We start from the raw sequence: 12,050 nt of genomic DNA on the forward strand, positions 1-12,050 counted from the left end.
CTGAGGGTGATAAGATTTCCTTGTACTGGTACCAGTCTTCGGGCTTCGATGCTGCTCTCCATCGGCCGAGAAGGCTAACTTGAGGAAAACTGGGTAGGGATTTGCCAAAACTCTTGAGGAAAGGGCCTGAAGAATTTAATTAAAATAGCACCGCACTCTGGGTTTCCTTTCTGACCGCCCCTGCCAAGCCCCACGATTGGGGTCAGCAGGTTTTGGCATGTCTTCTTCAGCTAAGGGCACAATGCCCACAGCAGGACAAAAAGATGGACTGATGCTAGCCAGGCTGAGCAACTTGGTAATTTTCTTTGCACTCAGTCTTCGTGCAACACAAAACTTGAATGAAAAGACTAGCTAAAGAGCTCACATCACTTACTCTGGGGTAAGGCACTGTGCCAGATGCTTTATGTGCAATGTTTTACTTTATCTTCAAAAAACTGTCTGTGAAGTGGGTGTTGTTATCAGCCTCATTTTACAGTTACGAGGGCAGGGGCCTGAGGAATTTAGTAATTTGTTTAAGGTCACATGGCCAGTCATTGACCGAGTCACTTAAGTGTGACAACAGTCTGCGCTCTTGTGAATGTCAGTCCCTGGGAACGCTGAGCGCGGTAACATCTTCTGAGAGCCCACATCATCGAACACATACGGTAACTGTAGTGGCCCAGCCAGCACCCGTCGGGTGACCCAGCACGCGTGATGCTCACGCGCGCAGTCGCCCTGGCTTCCTCTGGGAAGGCTGAGGCGGCCTAACCAGTCAAATTGTCCAGGACGACTCTATTTGAGCTCGATTCCTTTTGCCTGGGCGTCTGATCCAAACGTGGCGCGGACGGGAAGGAGAGGGCGGAGCCGGCGCCCGGGAGAATTGCGGATTGGAGAGAAGGAGGAACAGGGGGCGGAGCCTTCGGGGGAAGCGAGAAGCCGCATCAACTGTGTAAGTGGCTTTGCTTCCTGCAGCAACCGCCGGTGGCCCGAGTACCCCTGTCGCTGCGCTCCGGAGCTGGCTTCCTGCGCCTGAACGGGGTGAAGCGGCGACTGGGGTGGAGGGTGGCCGGCGGGGCCGGGGTGGGAGGCGCAGGTAAGGGACGGGGCCTGGCGCGCGGCCGGCTGGCGCTGAGAGTGAGGAAGAAGGCCGGTTTGGGGAGCTCCGGGGCCAGAGCGGAGGGGAAGGCTGAAGTGAAGGCGAGAGCTGGCGCTTCCCAACCGTGTCTGGAGGCCGGACTGCGACCGAGGCTGGGCAACGAAGGGCAGAGAAGCTGTGCCCGCAGTGAGCCGGCTCCCTGATTCCCTGGTTGCGCCTTGTCTGGCGAGTGGGGAAGGGAGCCGGGTGCGGCTGTTCCTGAAGAGGTTTCCTTGGACACATTTGAAGTTCCTTTGCCCCTGTCTTGTCCCGTGTCCCTGAGCTTGTTTTGGAGGTGCACAGTCCAATTCCTCCTCCCTCCGATGGATCAGCTTCTCGTCTGTGTGTCAGAGGTGCATCCGTAGACTGAAAAAGAAAGTTCCTGAGCTACAGAAAACGACACCAATAGTGGGTTTTCAAACATGTGTATATTTCCTTAAATGATTGCTTCTGCTATTTGAGTCCATTCCGTTTCTACCTATGTTTGAGGAGGAGACTTGATTTCCCAATTAGTATTTTCCCTTTGCTTAGAATGTTCCCCCAAAAAGGGTGAGGATGAAATGTGACGGATATTTTTAGGGAATTAAGAGCCTCCTGTCCAATATAGGGATTATTATTTTTAACATAGTCAAGACATATGAGAAGTGCTAGAATTCTGTATAAAGCAAGTTATTTAGGCTTATCGGAAGTGTGTAGGTATCTGTTAAATTATCATGTATTGATTCAGTGCATTCTGTTTTAAAATGAGTACCATGCTGACAGTAGAGGGTAGTGGTTTGGGGTATTGCACTGTCTTGTTTCTAACTTATTTGAATCTGGTTTTCTGCCACTCCAAAACTTCCATCTCTCAGGATTCAAAAATAACCTTAGTTTTCTTTCTTTTCTTTTTTTTTTTGTTTTTGTTTTTGTTTGGTTGGGTTTGGGTTTTTGACAGACTGGGCAGGTTAAGTCTTCTGTGGAGCAAGACTACATTCCCTTTTTCTTTCCCTGTATGCTCCCTTGTTCTTCTTTCTGGGAGGAGTAATATGGATCATGTTGTGGTCTTGCTTTAGTGTTTCTGTTGGCATGTTGATGAAAAATTGAACAAAAAAATCTTTGTTGATGGAAACTGACATTTCTGGGATTCAGCTGACCTGCATTATTTTGGGTACATTTTAAGTATTTTTAAAAACTGTATTTAGAAATGATTCAGCTGATACTTGGGTTTTTTTCATCTGCTATATTTTGAAATTGGCTAGTAGATTGGGCTTATTTTCTATGTTTAATACCTGATTGGCTTTCATATTGGCTTAATCACCTGAATGGTGTGTGGGTGGGTCTGTATATACTAGTAGCCTTCAAATGAGAAGAGGCAAAGTACTGGCATTTGGAAGAGTAGGTTAATATTTCTAATTGCCTATCAGTTAGCAAAGAGTCCCCTTTATATCGCAGAGTTTGTAAGCTACCAGAGAATAAGAATTGTAAGACAGTTTTTTCAAGATCCTGGTGTCATTATGGAATTTTTAAGATGAACTATGTGACTATGTTTATGTTTCAGAGATTACAATTGCTGGGTGTTGTCATGGTAATTTTTATCCTCATATCTCCAAAGCTTATTAATTAGTTTTGTATGTGGGTGACCCTCAGAAGTAATGCTGAGATTCTTTATGCAGATTGCTTAACTCTGCTTCTGATGTTACTTGTGTCAAAGTAGAATGTAGACTGTTTTCCCAGGCCTGAGGGTTGTTGCTGTAATTACACAATCCTTTCTCCTTAGTGCTCTTTTTTTTCCTTCCCTTTTGTCCCCTCCCCCCCCACCTTTTGAGTTTACATTTATTCAGTCAGCAGCTTGCTTCAAAATCCTTTATGCTGGAATATGGATTGTTGACTACTCTCCCCAATAGTGGGTGATATTAGAGACCTCCTCTCTCCCTCTCCTTCCCTTCCTCCTCCTCCTCCTCCCACCCCCTCCCTCACTCTGCTCTCACCCTTTCCTTCCTTCCTTCCTTCCTCCACCTTCCTCTCTCTTTCCTCCACCTCTGTCCCTGCTCTTCCTTAACACTCCTTCCTCTTTTTCTTCCTCCTTTCCTCCCCCTCTTCCATACCAACAAACATTTATTGCCAAATCATGTTCAAGTCCATGGTTTCATTTCTGCTTTAATTAATTAATTAATTAATTATTAATCAGGCAATGTCTTGAGTAGTTAGAATTCAGATAGGCTAAAATTGGAAGTCTGTGAAGAGCTACAAAAATAATTTTGATCAAAAGAGGAATTCTAGGATGAAATTTTGGGGTCTAATTACAGTTCTACCACTTACTAGCTGTGTAACCCTCAAGAAGGGTGTTAGGTTCAGTGTACATTGGTTGCCTCAAAGGTGAAATGTAGTAAGTCCAGCTCTGTGCTCCTTCCAGGATTTTTGCAAAAATAAAACGAGATGGTAGATATGATTTTGAAAGTGAAAAGCATTTGAAAGAGTATGATGTCCTCTTAGTAAAACATAAATTAGTTGACAAACTATAGCACTTTAATGACTAGGGTTATGCATAGTTTATGGTTCTCACGTATTTGAAGTATTATGACAGGAAATGGACACCGGTGTTTTTCCGTATCCTCCATCTGGTGATGTGGTTACCTTTACTACTTCGGTTGAATTATGATTTTTAGTTATTTAGAAAAAGGTCCTTTAAGATCTTCATTTTAATGTCTATATGAGTTTACTTTTAAAAGGAGAAAAGCCAGGTTCCTGTGCCTAGAAGAAGAGATGATAGGAACAGCTTGTTGATTTGTATATTTCTTGAGGTGATAAGGCACAGCTTGAGGTAATTTTTGAGGTTATACAGAAGTGTCATTAAGGGATCACTCTTCCATCTTCTTTTCTGGGAAATATTTATGTTTTACATTTTTTATTTTTTAAAAAGACTTATTTATTTTAGAGAGTGAGAGAGAGCGTGCCTGCATATGAGCTGGTGGAGGGGCAGAGGGAGAGAGAATCTCAAGCCGACTCACCCTGAGCTCAGAGCCCATATGCTGGGCTCCGGCTCCATCTCATGACCCTGAGGTCATGACCTGAGCCAAAATCAAGAGTCAGACGCTTAGCTTGACTGACTGAGCCACCCAGGCACCCCTGCTTTGCATTTTTTTAAAAGAAAAAATTGAATTAAGTTCAAAAAATTTTGAGGAATTAATATGCTTGTGTAAAACCAGTTTTCCCCAGTAACATTAAAAAACTATTGAGTGTCTGTCAAAAAAAAAAATCTTAAAAGGAAAAAGATAAATTATGTCAAAACGCTTTTTTCCTGCTCACACTTACACCTTACCTCAAAATTGCTAATGATTTTGATATTTTTTTGTAGATTGAATAGCAATGTTGAAAATTAGATTGGCTATGTACTCATAGTTTGACGTGATTGAGACCCTTATGATCTAGACTGCAGTGTTTCTAAGCCTTAATTTGCAATATATGCTAAACTAGATTTATTTACTCTTTGGTTTTCGGGGGTCTGAGTTTTCAGAGTCAGATTTCCAGATGTTTAGGGATGCTGTTTGGAATCAACTTTTGGGCTTCCTTAGGAACTCATATCTTTTGTTTTTTAGACTCATGAAATGGCCACAGATGATAAGACTTCCCCGACATTGGACTCTGCTAATGATTTGCCTCGATCTCCTACTAGTCCTTCTCATCTCACACACTTTAAACCTTTGACTCCTGATCAGGACGAACCTCCTTTTAAATCAGCGTATAGTTCTTTCGTCAATCTCTTTCGATTTAACAAAGGTAAGCCTTATTCTTAAGGATCAGAGAACCTGCAATTTTGATTCTCCGAAATTCTCTTGTTCAGCTTTCATGCTGTGTCTTTGCAAGGATGTGAAATATCAGCAAGGAGATAGCTTTAATCATAGGTCACTGGCATTTATTATGAAGAGAAAGCTAGAATAGTCCCTGTAATCTTATTAATTATTGGTAACTAAAGATCTGAATTGAAAACTAAATGTTAAAAAGAGGTCCAAAAAAAAAAAAAAAAAAGAGGTCCCTTTTTGAGTTAGCATTTTTTTTTTTCCTTTCTTAATATGTTTCAACTTTCTTAAGTTCACAGAATGGACTTTGTTCTTTTAGGGGTTAATAGCCAAAAGATTGTAATTAGACCCATAAAACTAGAAGAATCAGCATATGGGAGGAAAGGTTCTTATTTTTCCAAAATTGAAACTGTCAGCATGCCTGTTGACTTAAACCCATTAGATTAAGGTGTAAATGTAATGATATCAAGGGAAAAGATGCTTTTTACTTATTTATTTCAGGAAATTTAGTATCAATGCAGTACTTTTATTTAATGAACAGTCTGTATTCCAAACAAATGAATTGTCCCCAAAAGAAAACTTCTCTTTCAGGATCCAGTCCAGGGTCAGATTTTGCATTTAATTTTCATCTATCTTTAGTCTCCCATTCTTTGTCTTTTGTGAGATTGACATTTTTGTAGAGAACACGCCAGTTATTTTATAGAATCTCCTTTATTTGGGATCTTCCTTATTTTTTATTTTTTTCATTGAAGTGTAGCTGACATGCAGTGTTACTTTAGTTTCTGGTGTACAGCATAGTGATTGGACAAGTCTATACATTATGCTCTGCTCCCCACAAGTGTAGCTCCCATCTGTCACCATGGAATGCTATTACATACCATTGACTATGTTCCCTATGTTGTGCCTTTCTTCCCCATGACTTGTTCATTCCATAACTGGAAGTGAAAAGGTACATTTTAAATGAGCTCTTTTCAAGTAATGTATTTTTTACCTGGAAAAATTTTTTTAAAAATATGGCCTGTATCTTTGCTTTTTATTTGGCTGTATTATTTGACATGCATTAGAAAGTAATCACTCTTGTTGTAAGGAATTTGAGGGCTAATTGTTAAATGAATTCAGGAGAAATTTTAATGGTATTAACTGACTTTTAGTAGTAGTCACATTTTCAATTAGCAATAATCGCGCCTCGGATAAACCTCATTGGCTACGATACTGCCACTGCGCAAAGCTAGTAGTAGTCACATTTAAAGCTGTATAAAATCTCCTCCTCTCAGTCCATTTTTAAGATAATGACTTTAAAAAATTTGTTTACTTTTAGATTTATAGAAATTTATAGAAAAATTGGGAAGATAGTATAGAGTTCTCGTATACTCCCACACCCAGCTTTCTCTGTTATCTTACGTTAGTGTAGTATACTTACTATACTGTATTCATGAACCATCACTGATGCATTGTTATAAACTAAAGTATGTGTTTTATTCATACTTGTTCAGTTTCTACCTAAAGTTCTTTTTCTGTTCTAGGATCTCATCCAGGATACCACATTATATTTAGTCATCACAAGACAATAATCTTTTTATTCAGCAAATGTTTATTGAGCACCTACTATTTACTATTGCACTGTTTTTTTTTGTTTTTTTTTTAAAGATTTTATTTATTTATTTGATAGAGGGAGACAGCAAGAGAGGGAACACAAGCAGGGGGAGTGGGAGAGGGAGGAGCAGGCTTCCCGCCGAGCAGGGAGTCCGATGCAGGACTCGATCCCAGGACCCTGGGATCATGACCTGAGCCGAAGGCGGACGCTTAACGACTGAGCCACCCAGGCGCCCCCCCCTATTGCACTGGTTTAATAGGACATGGGATCTACCCCATAAACAAAACCGATCAGAAAAAATCTCTGCAGGCATGTAAAGCTTGCATTCTGTTTCCTTTAATATGCCCAAGATATTTCTAATGAAATATAAAACTGAGGATCACATATGACAAGGATATATGGGCCTATAATTTTGCCACTTCCTTTGAATTTCTTTTTTTTTTAAACCTAATTTTTAATTATGCAAGTAATACATAAATACATTATTTTCTGAACTCCTATTCCTTCTCTTTGCTGAACTCTTGAGTCTTATTTTTTCAAATAATGCCAAGCTTTCCTTTGCTACAGAGCGCGCAGAAGGGGGCCAGGGGGAGCAGCAGTCTCTCGGTGGAAGTTGGGCCAGCCCTCAGCTCCCTTCAAGAACACAGTCTGTGAGGTCACCTACACCTTACAAAAAACAGCTTAACGAGGAACTCCAGCGACGATCTTCAGCAGTATTAGGTGAGACAGTGTTTCTCATTTCATTTCTCTCTCGAGTGTTAGATTTTTCCAGTCATTATGTTTCCCAGGTTGTTTATTGACTTAACTTTTCTGCTGTTTGGAATAGTCAGGTGCTCCTCAGAATTAATGACACTGTTACCTCGGTAGTGAAAGAATTTGTTGATACCTAAAAAAAAAATTCTTAAGCATTTTATTAAATTGTAACTTAGGCCAAGCACAGATCTCTTGACTGTTTTTTGATTAATTACTTGCTTGGGTTTCAGAAGAGAACAGTTTGCAACATCCCCAGGAGAACGCAGGTTAGTTTCAGCTTTGTGAATGAATTCCGCGTCTGTTCTTGGGATGGCTAGTGTAATGTGTGCATGCCTCTGGCTGCAGAACTCTCTCCGCTCCGGTAGCCGGCTGCCACTTGCTCTTGGCCTTCTGTCCTTGTTGGGGTGCAGACTGTCGTTGTGGCTGGATAAGCTGAGCTCTTGCCTGTTTGTTCTCTGTCCTGGTCGACTATAGTCATCTTCATTTTCATGCTCTTCTGATGAGAATAGGTAGGCTGGGGATCAGTGCCTGAATTGAAAGACAAGACAAAGTGAGTTGTTTTATGTTTTATTTCTGTTAGAGTATTAAACTGAGCACAGTGGTTTGCCCAGCTCAAGATGATAGAAGAAGGGCAGTGAGAGGTGGCATAATAGAGAAGGAGGGGGCAACACTGGAAGTCAAGTGTCCCTGAACACCACATCCTGTCTTGTCTGGCCAGTCTTCCCCATGAAATCCTCGAGTGAAAAGTAGGCAGGCACAGGTAATGATGTTTGGTGGGAGGATATCTTATAGCTAGCTGAGACTCGGTGCGGAACCGCCTGAGGACTGGAGCAAGGCTGCATCACCTCTGCAGGTTTCCTAGGGCAACGAGCCTCAGCCTGGGTTACATCAGCCATTTGGAAGGAAGAATCAGAAGGTGGGAAGGGGGAGAGGGAGAGAGGAGCTCTTCTTCAACCCCAAATGGTTGGAAGGAAGAGACCATCCCCACCTTAACCTTTAAGCTCAGTGAACTCCTTCCCTTTTGAACCTGACCTGTGGAAACACTATTGTTTTTGGTGAGGGATCTGACTACATCCTAGGCTGAATTAAGCATAGAATTTCTTTATTTGTCAAATTGAGGAGTTGGACTAGAGTCTCTTAGGGATTACAAACTGATAGCCTGTCACACCTTGCCTTGGTGTTTTGATAATCTTGAATTTAAATATCACTAGGTGGGGGCACCTGGGTGGCTCAGTCGCTTAAGCGTCTGCCTTCGGCTCAGGTCATCATCCCAGGGTCCTGGGATCAAGCCGCCTGGTGTCGCTGGCGTCGGGCTCCCTGCTCAGCTGGGAGTCTGCTTCTCCCTCTCACTCTGCCCCTCCCCCCTGCTCCCCTCTCTCTCAAATAAATAAATAAAATCTTAAAAAAAGAAAATCACTAGGTGGAGCTTGTAATGTCTAGTTTGCTGCAATCCCCACCACTCCTTACTGTCTTTTATCAAGTCCGTTTGATTCTTTGATTCTTTCTGCCTTAGCTGCTAGGGGCATTTAAGCTTCAGAAGCCTGAGACTGTTTGACTAATCAAGTTCCTTTTTCTACTGAAAGGCTGTAATTCCACAATTTACTAGCCCTGTGACTTTAGGAAAATCACTTAATTATGTAATATCCATTTTACAAGAGAAGCATCTTAGGTTATTTAGGGCAGGGTGCTAGACCAGATCTCTCAGGTCTTTTCCACCGTCATCCTGTGATTCCTTTGGTTCCAGGAACAGCCTTGCTCATCCTTTTCTAGTGAATGATGCTATTCGTACTCTCTTATATTTCTGAGTAGCTAAATGCAGGGGGCTTCACTATTATTTGTTGTCCCAGCATGGGAGCACAGCATTGCGATCTGCGATCTAACAGTTTCATCTGCCTCTTTTTTCAACTTGTGAATTATGAACACTTGCTTTATATTGTGATACTCAAGAAAAATTTGGTCATTCTGATACTTGCACGTTGTATTCTAGTAACAACTCCTCTGAGCTGTCTGCTGAAATTAGCATATGACTATTTATACAAAGATAAAGTTTTTAAAGTTTTCTAGCATGGGTGCACTTTTGATAATCATTTGAGTTATGATAATCATTTGTGTTATTCTGTTGTCTTGGGACGTTTTTTGTCAATTTAGATTTAGAGAGCAACCTCTCATTTCTCGGTAATCCTTTCTGTCCCACCCAACCAAAACAAAGAACGCCTAAAACAAATCTAGCAGATAAGTAAGCTTGAGAGAGACTTAAGGTGGGGTATTTTCCATCTTAATCGGCCATAGGTTATTAGGTTAATGAGTTCAAGCTAATAGAGATGTTCATCCTTTTTGTCAAGCCACTTCCACTTCATCCTTAGGTTTTTTAACTGCCAGAGCCAGGAATAGGTGGAAACTTCACTTGGGATCTTGCTCTAAAATAAGGACATAATATGACAGCTTTGGTGGGCATACCCATTTTGGCCATGAAGCTGAATTTGGGTCTGTTTTACTATTGATAGGACTGACTTTAGTATTGCTATTTAAAGTGTAAGTGATCCCTTCCAGTTCGGAGCTGCAGGGTCAAGGAGGTGGCAGGAGAGGGTAGGATTGGAGTTCTAGCCATTCTTTGGCATTTTTAATCTGTTTAGATCTTGGTGAAGGGAATTTTCTGGGTAAATTACCACCCTGGGTGTTCCAAACTCTGTCAGTCTTTGGGAACGTGTTTTATTAAACTCCTTTCTGATCATCTGCTTCATGAGGCCTTAAGTACTTGGTCTCTAATGAACTGAACTGTTGCTTACTGTTTGTAGAAACGAAGCTAGGTTAACTCACAGGGATTGCTTTTTCTTCTGCTAAATTTCTAGCAGGTATTTATTACGGCTTGGAACCAAAGAGCCCAATAAATCATTAATGAATTTGGGGCCTAATAAGCAGCGTGTCCATCTGAGGCCTCAAATCGTCAGTGGTCTTAGACAGTGCTTTTCTTAGGTAGTCCTTCCTTACTTGCTTGTGAAGCAATGGTTTACATGGTAATAAATACTTCCAACAGCCTCTTACCTTTATAAAAACTAGTTTAACTCTCAATCCATATCACTGGCTGGGAGAACATAAGGGCACTGTGCATCACATTTATACCTTATTTTGCATAGATATTAGAGACTAATAACAAGGTTGCTTTTTTTTTTTGGTAAATCTGACTCAGACACAAGAAGGAAAGCAGAACCTACCTTTGGAGGTCATGACCCTCGTACAGCTGTTCAGCTTCGAAGCCTCAGCACAGTATTAAAACGCCTCAAGGAAATCATGGAGGGGAAAAGCCAGGTACTCTCTCGAGGCTTTAGAAGATTTTTACTAAATACTTATATGGGGCTCATGGCATACTCACTAAAAATGGCATCATGCTACTCGACTCGAAAGAATGTTCAGCTAGTACTTCCTCCAGCTATGAACACATTTTATGTACAAATTCTTAATTTTAATTTTTCAGTTTTCTTCCCCTTTATGGTTAGTGCTTTTTGTTTTAAGTTAGAGCTTTTCTGTTTAGGAAGTATTTATATAGCCCAGGGTCAGTAAAGAGTCTTTCATGGTTTCTTCAAGAAACTTTATAATTCATGTAAAGTTTTGGGGTCAAGCTTTATTTTTTTCTCATGGAGGTCTAATTGGACCAAGTACCATTTTTTTGATTTTGTTTTGTTGCCTTTTTTTTTTTTTTTTTTTTTGGAAAGACCATGCTTCACTGATTGCATTATAAATCTTGTTATAAGTCCATATACATGTGTGAGGGTGTGCCGGGCTCTCTTTTCTGTTCTATAGCTCCATTTTTTTCTATCCTTGAATGAATTTTCTGTCTAAAATTACTATAGTTTTAGAATAAGTCTTGGTAGCTGGTAATGTAAGTCCTTCACCTTAAGTCTTGTTTAAGGCTGTTTAAGGCTTAAGGTCATTTTGGTCTTTTCCATTCCCATATGAATTCTTGAAATAGTTTGTCAATTTCTGCAAAAGAAACCTTGTAGGATATTGATTAGCATTGCATTTGTCATTGCATCTTTTCATATTTTCAATTTCACATACTGTTATTGTTATAGGATAGCGACCTGAAGCAATACTGGATGCCCGATAGCCAATGTAAAGAATGCTATGACTGTAGTGAGAAATTTACGACCTTCAGGCGCAGACACCATTGCCGACTGTGTGGGCAGATTTTTTGCAGTCGTTGCTGTAATCAAGAAATCCCTGGAAAATTTATGGGCTATACAGGTAAATGCACTTTATTGACAGTTTTTAAAGGTCATAACTATAAAATAGTTATAATACAGGACCGATGTTAAGCCAGTTTTTATTTTGGGTTTCATGTGTGAGACATGGGGGACACAAAAGTGAGGGAGATACAGCTTTGCTTTAAAGGGACTTTACAGTTGAATAATAAAGTAGATGGAGAGGTTCAGAAATAACTAGAGTAAAAGATAGTGTGTCATAGATGCTAGCAAAAAACCACAGGAGCATTAATATTTATTAGACAAGGTGGTTAGGATAGATTACTGATATATATTACTAGGAGAGTTTTCATTTTACAAAATACAGATCGTCCTTGAGTTATATGACACCTTGCTTTAGCAAATTGCATCTCATTCATATTCTTTCATAATATGGAAATTGTAATTTGTTGAAGCAGAAAATACTAAACAATGGTGTGTGGATTTGTACAGTGATTTGGGAGTGGAAGGTGGGCAGAAGTAACCAAAAGGAGAACACTCTTTGCATCTCTTAAACTATTTTTGTTACTATGCAAATCTTCCTCTTAGCCTCACTCACTCTCCCCCCCCCACTA

The 12,050-nt window shown here is 40.6% G+C and overlaps 1 protein-coding gene and 1 pseudogene across 11 annotated transcripts in view; one reads left to right on the top strand and one right to left on the bottom strand.

Moving 5' to 3' along the window:
• The window catches only part of PIKFYVE (phosphoinositide kinase, FYVE-type zinc finger containing), a 77,047-nt gene that overhangs the window by 885 nt on the left and 64,112 nt on the right, over positions 1-12,050 (top strand). For 2 of the 11 annotated variants that reach the window (XR_013447355.1, XM_078071257.1), the window contains exons 1-6: positions 967-1,522; positions 4,690-4,870; positions 7,052-7,204; positions 7,468-7,503; positions 10,425-10,543; positions 11,308-11,479. Coding sequence is in view for 10 of the 11 variants with exons in the window: in XM_078071257.1 (XP_077927383.1) it covers positions 4,699-4,870; positions 7,052-7,204; positions 7,468-7,503; positions 10,425-10,543; positions 11,308-11,479 (652 nt within the window). In the remaining variant the exon portion in view is untranslated. Of the gene's footprint in view, positions 1-846; positions 929-953; positions 1,523-4,689; positions 4,871-7,051; positions 7,205-7,467; positions 7,504-10,424; positions 10,544-11,307; positions 11,480-12,050 lie in introns of those variants that run through there. The other 9 variants (XM_036070890.2, XM_078071258.1, XM_078071254.1 and 6 more) reach the window with 9 other exon arrangements.
• Positions 5,991-6,120, bottom strand: LOC118522063 (U4 spliceosomal RNA; annotated as a pseudogene).

The sequence above is a fragment of the Halichoerus grypus genome, chromosome 4 (assembly GCF_964656455.1).
Source record: "Halichoerus grypus chromosome 4, mHalGry1.hap1.1, whole genome shotgun sequence".
Lineage (NCBI taxonomy): Eukaryota > Metazoa > Chordata > Mammalia > Carnivora > Phocidae > Halichoerus > Halichoerus grypus.